Source organism: Mya arenaria, chromosome 13 (genome assembly GCF_026914265.1).
Source record: "Mya arenaria isolate MELC-2E11 chromosome 13, ASM2691426v1".
Lineage (NCBI taxonomy): Eukaryota > Metazoa > Mollusca > Bivalvia > Myida > Myidae > Mya > Mya arenaria.
In genome coordinates, this window is record NC_069134.1 from 57,055,701 (window position 1) to 57,078,767 (window position 23,067).

General features: G+C 35.2%; 2 protein-coding genes across 10 annotated transcripts in view; both read left to right on the top strand.

The window, feature by feature from the left end:
• LOC128214269 (deleted in malignant brain tumors 1 protein-like) overlaps positions 1–21,583 on the top strand; it is a 67,933-nt gene extending 46,350 nt beyond the window's left edge. The window contains exons 25-35 of one of the 9 annotated variants that reach the window (XM_052920644.1): positions 1,145–1,321; positions 4,855–5,022; positions 5,762–11,091; positions 13,230–13,331; positions 14,227–14,651; positions 15,000–15,071; positions 15,786–17,086; positions 17,577–17,784; positions 19,558–19,699; positions 20,925–21,090; positions 21,389–21,583. In XM_052920644.1, coding sequence (XP_052776604.1) covers positions 1,145–1,321; positions 4,855–5,022; positions 5,762–5,931 — 515 coding nt within the window. In that variant the 3' untranslated portion in view covers positions 5,932–11,091; positions 13,230–13,331; positions 14,227–14,651; ... (4 more) ...; positions 20,925–21,090; positions 21,389–21,583. The remainder of the gene's footprint in view (positions 1–1,144; positions 1,322–4,854; positions 5,023–5,761; positions 11,092–13,229; positions 13,332–14,226; positions 14,652–14,999; positions 15,072–15,785; positions 17,087–17,576; positions 17,785–19,557; positions 19,700–20,924; positions 21,091–21,388) is intronic. The other 8 variants (XM_052920645.1, XM_052920643.1, XM_052920648.1 and 5 more) reach the window with 8 other exon arrangements.
• The window catches only part of LOC128215411 (cadherin-12-like), a 152,739-nt gene that overhangs the window by 89,196 nt on the left and 40,476 nt on the right, over positions 1–23,067 (top strand). The window lies entirely within an intron of this gene.

Sequence of the window (23,067 nt, forward strand, 5' to 3'; positions counted from 1 at the left end):
TGAAAGAAGCATTTCGGAAAAACGTCCTGAAGTTGTTTTCCAACTGTGGATTTGACAGCGGACGAAAATAAAAAGTGACATTTCCACTGTTTGAAACGATTGTTTTTCAATGATAATCTCTATAAACCATGGGAAAGCATAGAATATAAATGGAATAATCTGAAGATTTGTCAAGAAATGATTCTGTTAATTATATGCTAGTTATGATTATCTCCTTCGGAAAGTGTTAAAAATAGTATATTTTGAAAAAGTACAATAAGTGATAAAAGTTGGTTCACTATGAAATAACTATTGCACGAAGCTTGTAGTTAGATGCAAAAGGCAATTTATAATGACAAACCTGGTGGAAGGAGGTAAAGTTTATGTGACTGAAAGGGTTTTATAAGATATTGAGAACTTAATAAGGAATGGTTTTCAACATTATTTATTTCCCTACCTTCGAATAAATTCAATAAAAGCACATGAATATTATGAAAATTTTAAAAACAAAAAAACCCAAATATTTTGGTAGTATTAATAATTCTGCCAAAGATTTTAATTTAAGTAATTCAACGAAATACGTTCTTCTTACATCGGATTGAAGCTATATAAGTTCAAAATACAATACATGCTTTTAAATCATTTGAATGATGTAAAGATTTTGGCAATGTGGATCTGTTTAATGAATATTAAATCGAATCTTTAGATACCATTTGTTGGCTTATATGAATACTCAGGCATATACATGTAGCGTTAAGGATGATAACAGGCAACACTATTTAGATTAATAATAGGATACTAAACATTTAATAATATACATTAAACCTGAATTCATAACCTTAATTATAAAATGTTTATTTAACACTTAACATGTAATCCAATCAGAAATTATATTTAAAAAAGAATATATGAACATACATCAGGCGATGCTTTCTTAAAAGCATAAATTACGTAATTGAAATCGAATGGTATCTAGCTTGCTTGTTTTTTGAATGATTTATGTTATCGTACGTTGTTCACAAATACAGAAATCATTTAGATCAATTAGAACTAGTGAAAAAACAACTGTGTCAATATTTGTTAAAGCCCCTTAAGGTATTTGAAGTGTACAAAGTACTATGTTGCAATCAAAGTGTTATTGTTTGTTATATATTCGTTATCGCAGAAGCCTGCTTTGTACCGGACGTAAAAGACGCTTCCAAAGATACTGGGGCAGTCATTGTTTACAACATGACCGTAACGTACACATGTGCAGGAGGCCACCTCCATACATATGGCAATTTAGTTCGGACATGTCAAACTGACAGCCAATTGGATGGTTCTTCCCCAACTTGTACTCGAGGTATGTGTGTTACTGGTATCAATATTCGGACACTGATTAATAAAAACATTTGACAACCTAATCGCTTTTGCTCTCATCAAACACAGCTTTCAGTTTCAAATGCAAAACATCAAATACAACCGGTCTGGCATAGGTTTAATTTAAATCGTGTTTCCAATTACATGTTATTTATTGTGGGCTTACCATTATTGTTGGATAAATGAAAACCCAAGTTTTAACAATCCCATTCAGTATTGTATTTATTTGGTAGGCCAAATCATTTGTTTCGTAAAAATACTGAGCCTGTTAAAACGTCAATTTGGTAAAAATTGATCGCTCAAGGTTTATAACGAAATAAATTGAACAGCATTTGAATTTAACCTAAATTCCTACCGTAGTTGACAAGGCAAACACTATTTGTATTAATACAAAACATAATAAAGGCTAGTCAGAATGAGCTTAATCCTATTTGCATTTCTTTTCTTCAAAATACACCGCACTTGTTAATATGCTATTATAAAAAATTATTTGAAAAGTGTTAAATTTATTGGAGGGATAGAAGTTCATTAGATAGAATGTTTCCTTTTCTTCAACACGTTTTATACACAATTTGTGGCACCGTACCATCGGTGCCTAACAGCACATATACAACTCCCACAAACACACTCCTCGGTGCACGTGTAACGTACTCGTGTAATTCTGGATATTCGGCAAGGGGTACACAGACCATTGTTTGTTTGACAAACGGTTGGACAACACGACCAGTATGTCATCCAGGTGAGACGTACATTAATATAACGAATGATCGTATTTAGTGTATTGAATTGTTTACAACTTAATAAACAGTTAGTCTCATCATGGTTGTTTTTGAACTTTATTTGCCCAAGTTCGTTTGATTATGAATTAGCTAGTGTAGCTTGTATTCAGAGGCACTATAACAAATTTAATGCAAATAGATTGGATTTATGTTTAACAAAATAATGTGTCAGTCTGTTTTCGGAAAAAAAATGTTTATTACGGAAATAGCAATATGCATTTTAAAAACTTTAATATGTTAGAAAAGTAGACCTAAATGGCTATCAAAATATTTTAATTCATTATCTTCCTTTAAATTAAGTAAACTACCACCTGAAAAAATTAGTAATATATCGAAAACATTAGTACCAATACATTTGGTGATAATAATTATGATGCTTTGTTTAATGATTTTGTCAAATTTTATCAACCAAATACAGTCTATCCAAAACTAGTGAAGCTTTATCTGATAAATAAATAAATAATATATGCTGTTAATCGTTTTTCAATTTAATGTATGTGGCGATGACTATTTGTTAAATGAATTTGTTATTGAAACTGTCGATATTTATTCCGCATTTGTGATCTGCTCTAATTTATGTTGAACCCGTGTTATTTCCCTGAACAATGGACTGAATGAATTCTAAACCCTTCAACAAACACATGTTCATCATGGTATTTCAGATGGATTACTTTAATGTACAGTGTCATAGTTCGTGTTTGTTAAGAAAGGTTCAATATCTGGTCAGAAAACGCGTCAATAGAGTGACGGCATGTGTTTAACACAGGCTTTTAAACCTTAATTTACATTTCAACAATCAACGTGTTTCTTGCATCAGGTTTACAATCAACATACGCTGGATATCTAAAAGGGTTTTACCTTAACATTTACATTGGGTATTGTTTACGCATTCGGTCCTAAAATCACCATATATTAAACGCTGTTGAGACTTGAAAGGGGATTTACTTGGACTTTTCAATGGGCTATTGTGTTGGTTTTGCTGCTGCAATACGTTTATGGTGACTGTGAAATACCAAATATCAAATCTTCTGGAAGCGAGAACCGCGTGTGCGAATTTCACGCTGCTTCTCTTCATTTGAACTGATGAGAAAGTATGTTTAAAAATCATTTAAACCCAAATGTTTAGTTTACGAGCCTTGCCGTTTTGAAATTGAAAGAAAATGGTCCTCAATCTTCACGAGAGTGATTAACATAAGGTATTATAGCTTGTTTCACAATCGTTGTAAAATTAAATAAAGTTTAAACTAATCTTCTCGAATAAATCTCAGATTAGAAACGCTGGCAAAACGTGCGTTCTTTTTACAATAACGTAAAACAACAACAAACGTAACATAACCATGACTTAATTGTGAAAAAAACTTTGCTAAGGGTGTAATTCGTAACTGTCTTACACACGTGTTTTCCATATTTTAGAAATTCCTGCCACACATACCTCTGCGCATGTGCATAATAAGTTTGTCGCCAAATTGATCTCTATGCTATATTTGTATATACAAACTTATCAATCTTTTTGTTAATATGCATGCGCCCGTCCATCCACTCGTCCATCCATCAATTTATCGATTCCTTTCGGTAACCCATTGATTTCCTGGCGTCAGCCGGCGTGTAATAATGAGAAGTGACGGGTTGGTCGACGGAAACTACCGAACAGCCCCCGATTTAATTCCAATTTAATTGTGCCATTCACAAAAAAGTTCGAGTTTTGAGACAATGTATAAATAGGTCAAATATCGAATAAAGTAGTGCTTCTTCCCGATCTAAGTTTGCCTTTCATAATATGAAACAATATCCAGATAAAACAATCAGCAAGATTTGTTTGACATTAACATTATATGTCCCGATATGTACGTTTACCGGCAAATACAACTAAATTTGATACACATTTTTATTAAACAACATTAAACGTGAATTCAGAACATCAAATTTATAAAATTCTATTTTGTTTATTTACCTATTTAAAGGTAATTTTATCCAGAATTTCAGCATATAAACGTAATACAGGCTGCGCTTACTTTTACTGAAAAACAAAAGAATGCAATTGTAATCGAATGTCTTCTAGCTTGATTTCATTCTAATGTCATTTTGTGTTAATGCAAAAACAAAAAAGCATTCAAACAATTTTTGTGAAGATGCAATCTGTTAAAGTCTGTTTAATTATTTGAAACATTAATACAATGTTGCAATCGAACAGCTTATGTCTGGAAAAAATCGTTATCGCAGTTACCTGTAACCGGACGTAGAAGCCGCTTCAAAAAATTAAGAAACGATTTCTTACAACAGGGGTCGAATACATATTTGTGGCAGCTAATCAATGTAACATTCACAAAACTTTTTTTCAGATAAAACCTTCAACATGTTATTCACTGTAGGATTGCTGTTCTTGTAGAATGATTTATAGCAAATCCAAGTCTAAATAATCGCATTCAGTATTTTATGTAATGATCAGCCAAATCATTTCGTATTGTAAAAAAGTGAATACGGGCAAGATTTCAATTTGATAAAAATTGACACTGCGAGATTTTAAACGGGCTTCTTTGACATCGGTTGGTTTAAATATAAATATATGTCGTAGTTAAAATGACAAATACTATTTTAGTTAATACATAAATAATAAAGTTAATCAGTTTAAGCTTAAGCATATACAAAATTGTACTTGTGCAACACAAAATACATATCGTTAATATGCTGAATATTTTTGAAACAATATTAAATGTAAATGATTTGATTTTTTACACAGATTGTGGCACCGTACCAGCAGTGCCTTACAGCACGTATAACGCTCCCACAGACACACTCCTCGGTTCACGTGTGACATACTCGTGTAACACTGGATATACGGTGTCAGGTCCAGGGACAATTGTATGTTTGACAAGCGGTTGGGCCACACGACCAGTCTGTCATCCAGGTGAGATGCAAATAAATAAAATGATTAATCGTCATCTTCGTATTTAGTGTAACGACCTTCCATTTGTGTTTGCAAATCTCGGATTTCGCAAACTCAAGTACCATTCAATAACGGTGCAGTTGAATACCGGCCATTAATTTAGCTAGAAGACTTCATTTAGGTATGTTTTTGGAAGTTTTTTAAATTGACCCGCAATCTTTGGACCCCAGCGTTGTTTTTTTACAGACAAACACTGGGTTTTTCACCCTCCCGCTGGTTTTTCCCAAAGCTTTTGAAGTTCCACAGCTTTACAAAAGCTGGGGGGGGGGGGATCCCGCGGAGTTTCAATAAAACAAGATTTAAGTTATATTAGCACAAAACAACTCCTTTTATCAAAAGGAGCTTTATGCTTCAACACCGGAAGCGAAATAACGCGCCAGCTTTTCAGTAAAATATCCGGATTCCCGATAAGGCACAATCCATTAAAACTCACACTTCAGGGCTATTATATTATTGTTATGATGTTAATTATCACTAAGTTATGGATTTTGAAATACATTTCTTTCATTTAAAAATGCCAGAAATTTAATGTTTTTTTAACGGGAGTAAACCCCACCAAAAAAAATAATTTTTGACAAGTTTTTATTATTGCACTTTATTTAAAGTAAAGCCAAATGTGTTTACATACGTATCTCATTTATTTAATATAATACCCATATTAATTATATAAATGATATACTTAAAGGTAATTTTCTGAAAGGTATCCCTCGCTTATACAGTTCCCGACAGAAAAAGGTACGTTTGCACAAAAGCAGTCGGTTACCTCCCTCCAAACTCCTGGCCTTTGTTACTCCTGATTCATCATCGCAGACACCTGATGAGTTCAGGACCAGATTATGCCCCGAAAATGAAAAGTCGTGCGCAATATAAGTTGCACTCCTCCTTTCCCGATAAGCATCAGATTTCGCAAAAACATGCGGAACATTCCTCCGAGGTAGTACAGGCGTCTTCTCACAGCCAGTCTGTGCGCAGATGTACTGTACTCATGCATTGAAGGATATAACTAAATCTCTTGTATAGGATGGTAAATCCACCTGGCAGTCATTGCAATAAAGTTTCAGCAGTGTGCACAATCATTTGGCTGGATTACAGATGTTTGTAAACTATGCTTATTACATATTGTTTGTCAGGAAAGGCACATGAAAAAAGTGCTCGATTGCTTCAATGTAGTCCATGAATGCCCTACCGTTCTTTATTAAGCAAATTTAAGGAACGCTTTGGTTCAGAGTTTGCCGCCTCCGCGCAGGCCACGTTTGCTGATGCTTCTCAGGAAAAGGGTAAGAATATGAAAGTGGGCAGAAAGGGTACAGGAACTAGCTGCCGAAGCTTTCCGTTCACTTCCAGAGACCTTCACACTCAAGGCGTGCAAGATCGTGAAGCTGGTCATAGCACCTTCATGCGTAAGTATACAACCATCGAAGAGGCCATGAATAACATTAGGTTGTTTCAGCATTCCAAGAGTGCTATTGGAAGACTAAATTCGTTCATAAAGCTGATTTTGACGATGATACAGCAAATGTTAACGCCGTTCAGCATTCCACTGGACCTGCGTTAGACATGAGCGTTCTGCAATACGAATTACAGAGGTTGCGAGATGAGGTGAAGAGGCTAGACGAAGCGAGGCCCACTCAGCAGCGTAGCTGTCAGCAACTTTTGAACCGCCCGCGAGGTACGTATAGATGTTACGTTTGTGATAGTAAGTCACACATGATTGCTGAATGTCCCCATAAGAAGGACTTTAAGGCGTTTCTTTTAAATGCAAAAGGGTGAAGTACTGCCACCAAAAATCTGAGAACGAAATATCAGTCTACAATATGTGCTAAGCGTTGTGTATACGTCATCATTTTAGGTGTGTTTATGAGAAAAAGAAAGTATGCAAATTGAAAATTGCTCTTTAAGAGTTTTCACTCGCAATTTTTGTAAGTACCTTAAAACTTTTCCAATTTTTGCCCACAAAATGCGAGTAGTAAATTCGAGCCCTGTAACATGTAGCTTTAAATCCTTATCCTACTCATGTTGGATGACAGTTCATTTTGTATGGGTGTAAGGTAAATTAGCATACATTACATTAATAAAAGAAAAATACTGGTGATTTAAGAATATTAGAACTTAGGCCTGGTCAAAAAATCTGACTGCATGACAGTTTTTTTCAGAACCAAAAATAAATATTTATAAAATATGATGGACTCAAGTGACCTTTAAACCAGGTGGCTTCCGAGTACAGATTAAAATCACAGAAGAGTTCAAATTTGCTGCAATAAATAATTTGTTCTTTAATAAAGCTGATGGTTAACACATAGTTTGAAATTATACTTCTTATCTTGAATTGTGATTATAAAATGCACTTAATGTTTACTTGCTCAAAGGGGTGTTTGCCAGGCAAAAGTTTTTGAAGGGGCAGTTTATTCTGGAGTACAGAGGAGTACTGTGTAAACAGCAGTCTGATGGTGATGAAATGATCAAACACCATTTTAGACATAACAACAAGGAGGACTGGTATGAATATAATTTTTGTTGTAAACTACAAATAAATTGGTATAGTAATAAATTGCTATCTGTCTTCCTTTATACACTTCTATTTTAGCATGTCTTTTTTCGACGAAAATGTCTGGATATTGTGATGGCCATAGCGTTGTACCAAAGATCCATCTCAGTTAAAAGTTTATTTTGTAAAATTATGCATAGACATAATATCTTGTCGTGTCTGGGCTGTTATTTGGGGTTGAAAATAAGCCCTATTACCAATGCAAAAATCCATAATTTTTCCCCATAACTGAAAAAAATGTGTGTTTTATATTTAGAAAAAAACATTTTTTAGCAATATTTAGGTGTATTCTCCAAATAAAACAACATTATCAAATTCATTTGTTTCGTTTCGAAGTTTTAAACAGAAGCATTATTCTTCTCAAGATAAAAACAACAGTATCAAAGTCATTTTTTCGTTTCAATATTTTAAACAGAAGCATTATTGTTCTAAAAATAAAAACAAAATCCAATGACACCAAAGAGGTAGAAAAACACATAGGGACATTTGTCATAATATATTTTCTCTCTTTGTAGTAATGTTATATGTTTTAATTGTTTTTAATAGCATCGATGCCTCAAAATATTAGTGTCTGGCATGTATGGTCAACAACTTGGACCGACACACAAAGCCTAATTGCAAATTAGTAAAAGTTGTTGATGACAGACATCAACCAAGACTCTGTCTGTGTGCAACTGAAATGATTAGCAAAGACACTAAATTAAGGTACGATAATTTTGTTGCTGATGTACCTTGGAGAAACTAAAAGGTAAGCGATATAACGTTTTAATTTTCTCTTCTTTTTAATTGAATCATAATTATAGTGAATACATTGTGCTAAAACTCTGTTTGATGTTAAATAAAGTCTGACGGGTATTGCTTCTCACTTGGGTCAAATTTGCCTTATTGATTTCCCCTACTGATACCCAAATTTGGTATGAGCTTTATGAAATCACAATGTTTAATAATAGACCGTCATACAACCTCGACCTCTAGTTTCAGTAAGTCTTGAATTATTTCTGTCATCGCTTGTTTGTTTTTTTGTGAGAATTTTCCCTTTAAAAACTATATATACTTAGGATACTACTCTATTTTTGGCTTAATTGAAATGAATGTTTTAATTTATTACATAGCCTATGGGCAGACAAGACCTAATCAATAATTGAATTCCTTGTAATTGAGAATATTTTATTAGGTGTACACAATCATTGCTATAACATTCACATAGACTTAGGTTGAATCCAGACATGTATTTGCGACTTTATGAAGTAATTTAAACCAGAACGTTGACATCAATGACTCTGCATTTACGAACTTGTATACCATATTTTGCAGAAAAATGATGTCAAGCCTGTGGTTTTTGAACAATTCAGTAATAACGAGAAGTTCCTTGTTAATTGTTTTTGTTGTTGCAAAGTTTTTCAGAATATGCAAAACTACATATATAGTGTATGTGAAAAGCCTTTTAGCATACGAAAATATTGATTGTTAACACATTCGGTACTTTATGTTTCTAAGAAGCAGTGTACATGCAATTAAATATTTAATAAAAAAGTTCACATCGACTTAAAACTACAAAATTCTAATGCAAACAATGTTTTTTGGGGGTATTAAAACAGCGAGACAATATGTCTGGCGAAGTTTACATTTACACACGACAAATTGAAGATCTACTGGCAATGACATGCTCTCTGACTCATTAAACGTACTCTGATATTTGCCTTCATTTTTTTCCAATATCACCTAAAAGTTGTATAACGTTTCCACCCAACCATTTGAACATTCCTGATTGTGTTCACCATTTTAATAAGATTACGGAAAGCCCTGTCCTATGATTGCCGTAAAAGCCACAAAGTAATAAGAAATGCAAGAATTTTGTGTTTAATAGTACATCAGAATGTTTGTTGGGATCTTAAAACTGTTAAAATGAAAAGTATTTTTCCATAATTAATTCATTATGTGATTGGCCTTTGTTGTGACCACACAATCATCTATACTGCAGTTCATAAATAGGTTAATTAACTCTTGTAGTATGTTCAATGCTTCTTTGTGTGTTAGAATTGTACCTTAGAATGTTTGAACGTAATCTAAAATTGTGAAATGATTTTATGACTCTTTATATACATTTGTTTGCAATGAAGACAGATACTTTTATAATATCTCATAAATGATCATGAATTTACCATCCCTAAGGGGAGCATATTAAAATCATCTGTGTGTCCTTCTGTCCCTCCCAGTTGTCTGTGTCAGGACTTGTATTTATTTATCAATAGACTGATTTTAAAATAAATTTGCAAATGTGTTATGCATACAAAGACGTCATGTCGCGTGCAAGGCCAATCTCCCTACCTCTAATGTCAAGGTTACAGTATATAATTTTGCATAATTATAAGGACAAATGTGTATTGTTGGTGGTGTCCGGACTGTTACCTTTTCATGTATGAACAGATCTCAAAGTAACTGTAATGTTTTAATGTATGGACAGATTTTTAAATAACTTTGCACATTTGACAAGCACGTAAAGACAACATGTTAAGACCTGTGTTCCTTTTTCAAAGATCAAGGTCACAGGTTTCTATGTTTTATTACCTCACAAAGTATGCGAAACGTTTTTAAATAATGGTGTGTTGCTGTATGACAAAAGTGTTTTTCGAAATGACTGTATGTAATCTAAAATTTAAATTGTAAAATGATATTACAACTCCCGAAATCTACGTTTGTGAACATAAGACAAATACTTTAATATCCCATAATGGCATTATGACATGGCAGATCTGCGCGTGGTATAGGATTTCAATGTATTTCAGATCCTGATAAAGATGGCCATACAGTTGCAGAAACTACAGAGGTCACATAACCATCTGAAGATGCCCTCGGTGCATCAACAGAAGTCTTAAATATGCTTATCATGGGAAACTGGAGTACTAATTAGTTCATACTAGTTTATTTAACTTACCTGATTGTGTAAAAGCTAATTTATTTTAAACACACTCCATTTCCTTAGTCACACATGATACAAGATACAAGATCTGAAACAGATACATACTTTTATCTGTTGCACATCGACAAGCACTGACTATAAGTACCTCATGATGTATGCTAAAATTTGTAATGAATTGTGTGTATGTGTTGAAGTTAAACCCGAACGTTTGTTTAGCTTAATTCAGTAAAACTTAAGCTTGTTCTCAATTAACAGATTCATTGTGTCTGGGTTATTTCATCATCTATTGGGTGTCACTTCGGGGACATCGTTTTTCCGTAATGACAAACACATGTTGATTTATACATCTAGATCTTGTATGTTCGAAATTTTGTAAGTATCTAGTTAGTTAATTATTGCATGTGTTATTTTTGTACCTGAATACCAGTATATGTGTGTGAAGCTTTTAGCTTTGTTTGTGACAGTGTACATTTAACTTAACTGTTTGTTTCAGATGCTGTAGGGAACTGTGGGACAGTTGCCCCATCCACAGTTGTCTCTGAACATGCCGAAAGGCCGCCTCAAGGTAAATTGAATTCGAAAATCAACTTACTTTGCATAATTATTTCTCGCTGGTGACCACAGTCTGTTAATGTTAAAAACTTTAAAAGACTATGTTTTCTGTGAGTTGGTACCTCATAAAGTAGACATACTGCTTGTAAAGATGTACCTTGGAATATGTTTTTGTGTGTTGCTTATAAATGTTAGATATCTTGTTCCCCATTAAAATCTGGCTTTCTGTTTATAGCGCTTTTAAGTATGCTAAAAGCTTGTAATGATTTGTGTGTTGCTCACTTGTTTGTGTACATACATTCCAATCAGTTTTTAGCATGTCTGTTTTTCGAAGAAAATCTCATCACCCTGGTGTCTCGTCGGTAGCGGGGGAGTGCAGAAACTTAAAATAAATCACAACTCAAAAACAGTTTCAATGAGATTTTGTATACATGTTGCCAGTGACGATATGCACATGTAAACTAAGGGTTTTAAGTCTGGCATTAATAATGATTGAGTTATGGCCCTTTTTAGGATTAAAAACAAAAACATTACATCATTGAAGATAACCACAAAACCATCATTCTATTGGAGCTATTTAATATTTCAGAGATTAAATGTTTGCAAACACATTATCATTGGCCATAATTCAAACATCTTTGGAGATATTCTAATGAAATTTGTTACACATGTTCAGAGAGACAAAATAAATATGAAGACAATGGGGCGTACTTTGTCATTAATAATTATTGCATTATACTAATTTTTCTACTAAGAAAAAACACAGATTAGCCTTTGCATTCGCTCTGCGGCGTTTGCCTTGATAAAATCAGGGACAACTTTGATACTGGGTCATCTGAGGCCATAATGTGCAATTTTGGAAGTCCTTGTTCATATTTTAGAGGCATTTTAGTTGGTCAGAATGTCTGAAATCTAGGCCATTAATAAAACTGTTAAATCTGGTGTTAAAAGTGGGCATGATGTTTGGCTTACAAATAGCTATTTTAAACAAGTCTGTGATACCGACTCTAAATCAACCTGATGTAATTACTATCATGGCATGGTATCATGTCAAGCCTGTAAATGCTTAACTGACCTTTTGGCTTACCTGAGCACCATGTATCTTAAGTTATCTGAATTAAATGTGACCTTCACATTGTATTTTAGGGCAGTTGTACTCACGTGAACGCTTTGGACCATCATGGCCATCATGTTAAAATATGAGCATATATTCTTGGTTGAAACATTGATTATTATTTCATAATGAACAAAGGGATTGGCAGCGAGACAATATCTGAAAAGAATGATGAAGTCAATTCTGCTAACAGCGAAATGTCCATGGAGAGAGAAATGGAATTCAAGTTTGAGATTAAATGTTTAAGGTAAAGGATATTGAAGACAGTTTATACTAGGTAATGGCAGCACATTTGTCAAGACCGTCGAGGTCTTGTTTCCTTCACCGGTAAAACCAGAACGTGTCTGATTTAAAAGCGTCAATAAGACGTACATGTTTCTCTGATGGGGTTTGCACTCACAACTGTTTGAGTGAAATACCTGCAAATAGACTAGATAATTAGCCTTGCTCTCAAGGAAGCTGGCTTTGTCATTTCGTTTTATTGATTAAAGATGTGTTCAATACACATATTAAAAATAATGTAAGTTTCTTTCATGTACTTCTATATACTGTAAAACATTGGTGCCTGCTTGACCAATAGAAAGGGCTAAAACAGATACAACTGCAGTACATGGTTGATCAGAGTGAAAAGTACCTGCGGAAAAATATTTGTAGGTTATATTCTCTTCGAGAGACATCTTGCGTTCACGCAGGGAGGAAGAAGCAAACGTAAGGCTTGAACAATTTCAGGAATAAATGCACTGTACGAAAAAACTTGAAGAAAGGGGCCGGAGAAACGAAATCTATATTTCCCAGTTGTTTCACAACCTGGAGCTGACAAATCTGAAACCATTTAATTCTATTATGCCATTAATACATGTTTTAGTTTACCCTTCTAAATGCAAGTTTAAAACGAAACCAAACAACACAAAAAATATGCACATTATTATCCTCTTGTATTTTTTTTTTGTTTCGAATGAACTGATATTAAAACAAAAAAAATATAATTGTAGTTGTTTACAGCATTGTAAAAATGTATTCTGTTTATGGTTTTTAAGAAGAGATGGACTCGAACTCGCGTATCGGTTACTGACACAGACGAGCAAGTGGATACAGTCATTCAGGCCCTTGAAAGGATTTTCTGTAAACAGGATAACAAGGTTTGTCAGTCACTTATACAGAGCTCAAAATAAGAGGCTTATATTTTAAAATACCCTTTGCTTTTTGGCATACGCCTTTTGAATTTCAAAATACCCTTTGCATTTTGGCAAAAGTCTTTTGAATTTTATATGCAGGGGTACCGGTTACTTTTGGTTCTCAAAACACTGTATGAGGTACTCTTTTTTTGTCTGACATGATTATGAAAATTATATAGTCTTTTGCTTTAATATATCTTTTACACCCAAACACCAGGAGGGTAAACTAACTTTTTGCATTTAAAACTTATATTTTGGACGAACAAGCCAGGAATTCTTATACTACTGCTTGACATTACAATTTTGATCAAGCCGTGCTGAATAAAACGCCGAAATTGAGTAAGCCCGGGAAGCATTTTACCAGTGCAGGGCTTGCGGGCTTGTGCTAATTTCGACAACTGCAAGTAAACAATAAGCTTGGCCAACAATGGTCGGCAAACAGTACCCTTTATCCCCAAAGAAATAATAGGAGCTCTGCAATTAAAATTTAACTTTTTTTATTGTATTCAACATCATTAAGTTGTTTGGAAATATGGTGTTCATTAGTCAACAACATTGATTTCCAGAATTACTAGAAAACGTGATCGAGTCTTAGAATGACTATGTAATGTCATTACAGTCCCGTTTGGTTGGCGTCTGCGTTTTTACTGCATCGTTCAACAAGGTCGTTATGTCATTTGTTTTGGTCTTGTAAAAAAATCGCAAGTTAAAATTGAACGGAAAGAAACACGCTCATTTTCATTTAATTTAAAACAAATACACTGTAAGAATAATAATCTTATTTTGCCTAATTGGTAACTCGGTGCATTCACAGAAATAATCCATAGTGGAGTGAAATTATTGTTGATTTCTATTTCAGTACCTTGACTATCTGCTGAGGGTTCTTCTTCCACAAATGCTTGTGAAGATCCATATGGAAATACACATGCCAGCAATGACCAAATCTGTCAAGTCTGTATCACTTTAATCTCTGGAACTTGGGTGAAATGTTCACTACATCAAGACAACATGTGTAATCTACACTACATGGGTGCTTGATAAAGGTTTAATTTAAGGTCAAAGGTTCATGTCATAGGTTTCATTTGTATCCATTAGTGACGGATTAGATATTTTTAGGAAAAAATCAGTTGTATGATAATAAACCTTTTATTATTCTCTTTTCTATTTATGCATTTCAGATCCCGTTAAAGACGATCATACAGTTGCAGAAACTACAGAGATCTAAGAACCATATGAAGATGCCCTCGTTGCATCAACAGAAGTCTTGGAACATGCAGTAAAATGGTAAACTGCAGGCTTAATTAAGCTTATTATCTGTAAACAGGTACATTTTTTTATTCTGTTGCACCTAGACATGTATCTCATGATGTATGTTAAAAAGGTAATAAATTTTGTGTGTGTTGAAGTTAACTCTCAGATGTTTATTAACCTTGATTCATTGCGGCTCAAAATGACAACCCTTTTTGATAAATACATTTAGATCTAATATTTTGGTAACACTATAATTTATGTATCCAGTTAGTTAATAATTGCAAGTGTTATTTCTGTATCTGAATACCAGAATATTTGTTTGAAGTTTTTAGCTCTCATAATATTGAAGCAGTGTATATTCAACTTAACTGTGTGTTTCAGATGCTACAGGGAACAATGGTGCAGTTGCCCCATCCACTGTCGTCTCTGAATATGCTGAAGGACCGTCTGAAGGTAAATTGATGTTTGTATGTTGCTTACAAAAGTATACTTATGTTGTTTCCCATTAAATGTTTTGACTCAAAATTAAGATATTTTTTTATAATCCAATAGCTTTGCCGCATTATGGCTGTCTGTTATATCTTTGGATATAGTATGCTTCCAGGCATTGGTGAAATGTGTGTGTTGAAATGAATTACCTCTGTGTGCACTGGGTCATCTTCTGTCGAAAAACTTAGTTGTAAGGTCACTTAAAAAGCCCTGCTATACTCTAGAGATCATTTTGGCACAATCTTGAAAAAATCTTTTCATAATGTTTTTCTTTACAAATTATTGGACAACTTTGATACTTGTTTTTCATAATTGTATTACTCTTGAGATTGACCATTAATTAGACAACACCGCTCAAATCAATCATATTTGTTTTAAAAGCTTTCAAATGACAATTCTCTATGTGTTTTACCTCGAATTGTATGCCAAAAGCTTGTTAAATTTTGTGTGTCGCTGTGTGTTTAAGTTTGACCTCTGAATGCTTGTATGCAACTTATTATTATGTACATGAGGCAAATACTTTATATCTCAGAAATGATGTTGCGATCATGAAATGTTGTGTTTATGCCCCACAAAAATAGGGGAGAGGAGGTATATAAATTATGCTAATTGGACAATTTTAGTCCTGTTATACTTTTCCTTTAATTTTAATACCTCTTCTCTATTGATATGTTTCAGATTCTGTGGATGCTAGTGGTTCCCTGGATGCATCCGTGAAAATCCCAGATTCTTCTGAAGATTCTGATGATTCATCCAAAGAAATCTCTGTACCTCATGATGACAGCCTTGTTGATTCCGACTTTGATCCTGAGCATTATGACTCTTCTGACTACTCTAAAATTATACCACTATTCAACTATATAGATGGAAGAAACAACAATGATTCTGAACAGACTAAAAGCTCTGGAATTAAACCAGTTTTGAACAATATAGATTCTGACCAAGATCCTGCGCATGATGCAGCTTCTGAATGATCTGAAAGAACGTAGATGAGAGAAATGAAAACACTGTCATGCCAAACATAGATGGACAGTGATATGTCAGTATGTGCAATGAAGAGGGAAGCAATTATGTTACTTGAGATTGTCTTTGCGATATCTAGTTGCTTTCGTTTTTAATGGACATCATTTTTTGTGCCGCCGTACGTTTCATTTTAGGAATTACACTAAACAATCTACACATGGTAGATAATCATCAGCTTTGGTACTATTTCATCTTGAATATGTTACTCAAGTGCATAGGAGACCAGGCAGATGACTTTATGATTTTGTGTGAATGACTGGACACATAGCATCCCGATTTCTGCCCTGCAGACCATTGTCAAAAACAAAATTAACAAGGAACAAATGCTGCGTTTGGCAGGTGATATAAAGAAGCTGCAGAATTACTTGGAGAAAACTGCTGACGAATGCCTCTCAACTTTAGACACGGACTTTGAAAAGTCAGGCAGGAAAATGCTCAACAAAGTTAACTTATCCCGTCTGGTAATGTTCAACAGGACAATAGGTGCAGAAGTAGAAAGGATGAACGTTTCTGATTATAATTCTAGGAAAGCTACAAGTAAATTGAAGAGTGCACTCAGTTCAGTAGAAAGGATGCTTTGTGCCCGATTTGACCGGGTGGAGATTAGCGGGTAAAAGGGCAAAATCGTGCCAGTCCTATTGCTGCCTATGGTACAAAAGAGTATTGACCTCTTGTTGAAATACAGGAAAGAATCAGGCGTACATGAAAAACGAAGAGCTGTTCACGGGCAACAGACTGAGCAAGCATGTGGCGATAGTGTCTCAGATTTTGAATTCATGACTTGGAGGTGCTTATGAACTTCGTGGGGCATGTTATTGAGGTCCATAGTTCATTTTATCGACTCCCCCAAGGTACCATTCAGGTTACCAAAACGGGCAAACTTCTGACAGCGTTCAACAATGGAACAATTGGCAAATACAGTGGCAAGTCTCTCGACGAGATCTCGTTGGATGAAGGTGATAGCTCATCACTATTGCATGTAGAGGTTAATTCATGTAAAACAAATAGCATAATTTGTTATTCAATGTGTATAAGATGCATACCATGCTTGCATTGTCAAATTATTTTAAGTCATATTACATTTTTAAGAAAATCACCTAGTTTACAAATATATTGTTCTCCCATCGAAATATTCATGTATGATCTTTTTGACTAGGGTTAATCAGCTCTTGAACTCAAGGATTCTTCCTCATGTATACCTATATTGGAATACCTATATTTCTGAAAATAAACAATATATTTTCATGGAATAACTTGAATTCTAAATGACATAATATAATGATATTTGATCTAGCAAAATAGCTTGCATCAAGGTTAATGTTACTATGAAATATTAAAACTTTTATTCTATAACCGATGTATGGTCACATACTTTGCTACAGTTGAGAACCTTCTTCCGTGCTACCGTGATATTGTTTAAAATGTTTTGGTTTATTGTTTTTTTAGACCTAAGCAGAGATGAGGAAGCTGAATATGATTGTCAGATGATTGACAGCAGTTTAGCCTCAGATGCGACAGATGCCATTGTTTCTACAGGACCTGCTCTGGTGATATAATACACGTAAAAGGTCAGCACTGGAAATAGAGAGTCACACATCGTCGAAAATGCCAGCTGTCGAGGCAACGAGTAAATGTAAAGAATTCGGGAAAGAAGGTATTTATTCTTTCTTGTGCGATGCTTACATTTTATGCAATTATTCTCTCAGTGTGCAAAATTGTTTTGTACCGCCCCAATGTATAAATTAATGTATATGTAATAGCAAGTTCACAGTGAAATAAAATCTGTTGGGTTTTACCATTTTCATTTGAGCCATGGTTTGCATAGTCCCATAGGTCTCAATGTTAAATCTTTGATGTCTGGTAATATATATATATATATATATATATATATCGCATAAATATTGAAGACAAGCACTGGTACTACTTCGATCTACTAAAAAATTCAAGCTCTCTATATCCGAAAAACTGTCATTCCAAGATTCATTGCCACGTTCTATATCAATAGGCACCTCTTAATTTCCGCGAGCGAATCCCTCGTTTCCGTGGTGAATAAAAATGAGATTATCGCACAATAGTCGGCTACAAACTGGGTCATAGAGAGATCATTAAATTTAATTTTTGATTGTTTGCAAAACTGACTCGGAACAAAGGAATGAGGCCAGAGTTGAGTTTTTTAACTTTACCAGTCTATTTTTTCTGAGAACTTTGCGAATGATGAAACCTAACGAATCACAGATCTCTGTTGGCATTTTTATATTCGCCTTCCGGTTAAGAACATCAGAAGCTCGCAGATCATGAGTTGTGTCAAGGCCTCTATTGCCAAACTATGGGGTGGCCGACTTGCTGCTATGACGACTTAATCAATTTTGCGTCGTGGCTCCTCAATTTCTTAACGAAGTCTACGAGTCTTAGACGACTGACGACGCTGTTAAAGCCGCGCTCGCTCACGTAAAAGTTCATCACGTGTATTCATCATCAGAAGAGGGTTTCTTTGGCGTCAGCTTATATACATATTTATGCGAAAAAGTACAGAAACAAGTTCATTAGCAAAAAATAAAACATAAATATTTATGCCAAAAACTACAGAAACAAGCTCAGTAGCAAAAATTATAAACCCGGTTTAATGGCACTGGGTAAACGCCAACGTCATAGAACATAAAAACAAAAGATCACAAACAAGAAACATGGAAGAACAGCATAAAACTCCACAAACAGCACATTCATACCATATATAAAAAACTAGGTATGTTTATCAAGGATTGTTAGGTACCGCCATGGAACGGTCAGTAAATTGTAAATTTAAAGGGGGCTTAAACCAGTTTAAGAGCACAAACCTCACTCTTATCCCAACAATCCTAAATAAAGGAAAAACGTCAAAGGTAATCTTATCAAACTATGCATTACCTTGAGGAAACTTAACAATAAAACAAATAATAATAAACTTATAGGTAAACCCCAAGTAGTTCTATGATTAGAGATCTGATTTCAAACGCACCTCTTCATTTTCAAGACAAATAAATAAATAAATAAATTGAGTAAGGCGCCAAAATAAAGAAGGGCGGACACTTGAACTTTCGGCAATGAGGAAGAGTTCCTACCCTGAATAATTACTAAATTTCCTCAAAATTTGTTAAATTTCTTTAATGGAATAAATACTTTTAAAATATAGCTGTCACTTAAGGGTCAATTTGTCATAAGCTGCTCGATCTTATTAGTTTATAAGGATAAATTTTTAATAAAGTTGAGAATATGGACCCAGTACTGGTGTATTTTTGATAGTCAACGAATACGTGCTACATGTTAAGATTCGAGCCCGAGGTATCTTGACTGAAAGGTTGACACCTTTTCATCTTTAGCACTTACATTTTAATTAGTTATTTTATAGACGCGTTAATTATATCATATTTCGACATCACATGACCTAAAGATGGCTTGACAAGCTTCTGGAGCGCCTGCAATCGTTTGTAGCGACCAGGATCAACCGCGCACGTGACTCGGATGAGGAGAAGCAGCATATGTACGACACCGTCATCCAGCGACTCAACACTCTGAGCACGGACGCCGTAAATGTGGGTCAGAACCGCGAATATATATGCAGACGATAATTATATACACGACGAAAACAAAAATAACGATTGTTTTCTTTTTAATACCCCGTTCACACTGGGTACCAGCTTCTACCACGCTCTAAACTTGGTACCGAATCGTGACCAATCGTGGTATCATCGTGGTAGATCGAGAGAGGGTCTTCATGAACGTGGTAGGGTCGTAGAAGTTGCCAATATCGTGAACCTCCACGACCCCGGCACGCTGATTTTGAACATGTTTAAAACAAGCGTAGCAGGAGCGAGGCTAAAATGAATCGAGGTTAAAGCATTGTAAGAACGTAGTAAAATCGACATAACCATAAACGGATCGTGGAAGCATCCTTGCAAGATCTCCATTATCGTAATAACCTCGAAGTGCAATCGGCGAATAATTGAACTACGTCTATACACGCTGACGTCGTGTAATCCAATCTTTACGCACTGACCTGTCTATCGTAATGTCCAACTGAAGCATTCTTTCTGCAGCTAGCCATGGTTGGACCCTGTATCTTCTTTCTCGCCATCTTCTCATCCAAATAATACTTGACATCTGATAGTCGACAAGCATCTGCTCTTGCTGAAGGATAACAAGTTGTACTAATTAAAGCCTGTTCATTTTAAACGCTTTTTAGGAAACTAAAAAGCTGTTTAAAGTCCCTCAATTCTTCAAAGCGTGCAATACTCGTGGAAGGAAGGTAGTGTGGTCGGCAAGAGTGCGGCGACATCGTGGAGCAGTCTTTTCAGTTTGTCTACAAGCGTAGTAGGGTAGTGTACATCGTGGTGACAACGTAGAAGAAGCGGCACATGATCGGTGATGGTCGCGATAGAAACTTGGTACTAGCGCGAAATCAACATATCGGAAACGCTGAAACGTTTTTCACTCGCTCTCGCCCCGATCTGATAAATTCTTCAGGTCAGGATGAGAGGCAAGAGCGTGATGAGATCGTAGCTCTGTGTGAACGGGGCATTAACGCGGCTGCTTAAGTTCATGGGACTTTAGTTATTGGTTGGATTTTTTTGGATAGATCTATTGTTAAATGTTGCATATAGTTTGATGGAAAGATCAATTTTTAACTTATAGTTTCCCGAAATTACGTTAAAATGTCAAGTTTAGATCTAGAAACATGGAAAACTATACATCAACATAAAGCACTATACAACATTCACACATTTACTACGAATTTAATATATTTATGGCTGCTGTTAGATAAAGAACAGCTTATTGGAGACGACGCGGGCGGCTTGCGGGGAAATTTCTCGCCGCATGCACCAGCATTTCAACAAGACGGAAGTGCAGGCGCAGCTTAAACACTGGACGGACATTGAGGCACCCGGACCTGATGCGGACGACTTTGAGACCATATGGTTAAAAGGTTATCTTACAAGTTGTAACTATGTTATCAGGAAGTTAGGATAATCTGTGGGTTTTTTTAGAAATGTACAAACAAAATATATCTATTTATATATTTCCCAGTATTTAGCAGCAACGGCATTACTTTTTTAAGAAAAGGGAGAGTAAAAGTGATTCAATTGTAAAAATAAACTTTCGAACAGAAAGTGACGACTTTTTAAAAGATTCATCTTCAAATTTAGACACACAGTTAACCTGATTTTTGAGATTGTAGTGATGGCAGGGTTAATAGATGAACTATAAAAAAAATCGTTGTCTAGGCTACACAGCCATAAAGGAGCGAATTCGTAGGAAGATTCGGGACTGGGAGCACGAGACAGGACTCGTGAGACACATGCTGGATGACCTCACGCGCCGCTTCAAGGAGAAGTGCCAGCTTTTATCCGAGGAGACGAAGAAACTTGACGTAATTATTGAAGGCGATCCGCAAGAAAACGAGGCAGTGTTTCCGCTAGGTACGTACGTTTTTGGATTTGACAACAAACATCATGTAAACATAAACAATCATTACCATTTCATAATTTGAATCTTTTGTTGAACCACCGAGTTGTACTCATTTTTATCTTTATACAACCAAAAACACAACAGGAATTACTTTTAATGAATATGCGCTCATGTTCTTTTTTTATGTCTCTGTTGTATTGCATAAAAAAGCAAACTCTTATGCAAAACGCGGCACCGCATTAGAAACAAAACATAAGATACGTTCATCTAAACAAAAGAAAATAAATGTAAGAACACTCTTTTTAATTTACTATCTTTCTAGAAAGAAAAACAGAGGATTTCGAGGTAGACACTAGTATTTCCACTGCCGATACGGTCATCATATTGGTAGGCTTGCCAATATTGAAGATTTTGCCAGATCGGTTGCCCATATTTACTGCGATGGCCGTGATCACCCTACCGGTGAGAATCGCTTTTGTAATCGCCGATAGAATAAAGTGCAATTCACAGAAGCGGGCTTACAAGGCGGACAAAGCAGGAAGTATGCAAAAATGGACGGAAATGATTATTGATGACATGTTTACCCCGGAAAACATTAAGGAGTTCATTTTTGAGACATATTTCAACATGTTCGAACTGAAAATCAATGAGTTGTGTGATAGAAAGATTCCGGATTTGATCGCGGCAGATCGATTTAAAGTGAAGACACTCCAAGAAGACAGACCGCTAAAGAAATTTTGAATGACTTTCAACCGGTGAAGGAAAAGCTGTTGACAATATTGGGACATATGAGGTTGTATGAACTACGTCACGTGGCCACTGACGTCATCAATGTGTCTCAACTGTCACGCGAAAAGGAGGTCCGGAGCGGGTACTTTTCGACGGTATACAAAGCGCACCTGCAACTAACAGGTGATATAGAGAGTCGAGTTGTCTCGCTCAAGGTGCTCAAATGGCGCATAGACGGGGATGAAATGTACACTCTGTTGCAGGAAGTTGACAGCTTACGGTAAAATTTATCCAATGTTGCTTTTTTAGTATCGGTTTTAGAAAATGCTAATTATTTAAAAGTTGTATTTTTTAATTCAAATTAGATTTTTAACAGGTAAATAGATCGAAAAAGTAAAACAGCCAACTCGTACCTAAGAGGAAACATTAAGATTAGACTATAAGTATCCTCCATAGCCGTGAGTTTAAGGTAGGTCCATTCCGACCCGAGCATAAGGTGTTTTGCAGAAACAAGGTTTACCGAGTTTCCGCAAAACACCATGCGCGAGGGTCGGGATTAACCTATCTTACACGAGCGGCTATGGTATTTGCTTTTTCTCCCACCTCAGTTAAACAAAAATAAGTAAAAATGTATTTTTTGCTGGAACTCTTTTGTGCTTAGTGAAAATAATTGCGTATTCATATGCGATAATTCGTGGTTGTTATGGATATGAGCGCAGTGATTCAGATTATGTTAAAGTCGAATCGGTCTTTAAAAATGTTCTAA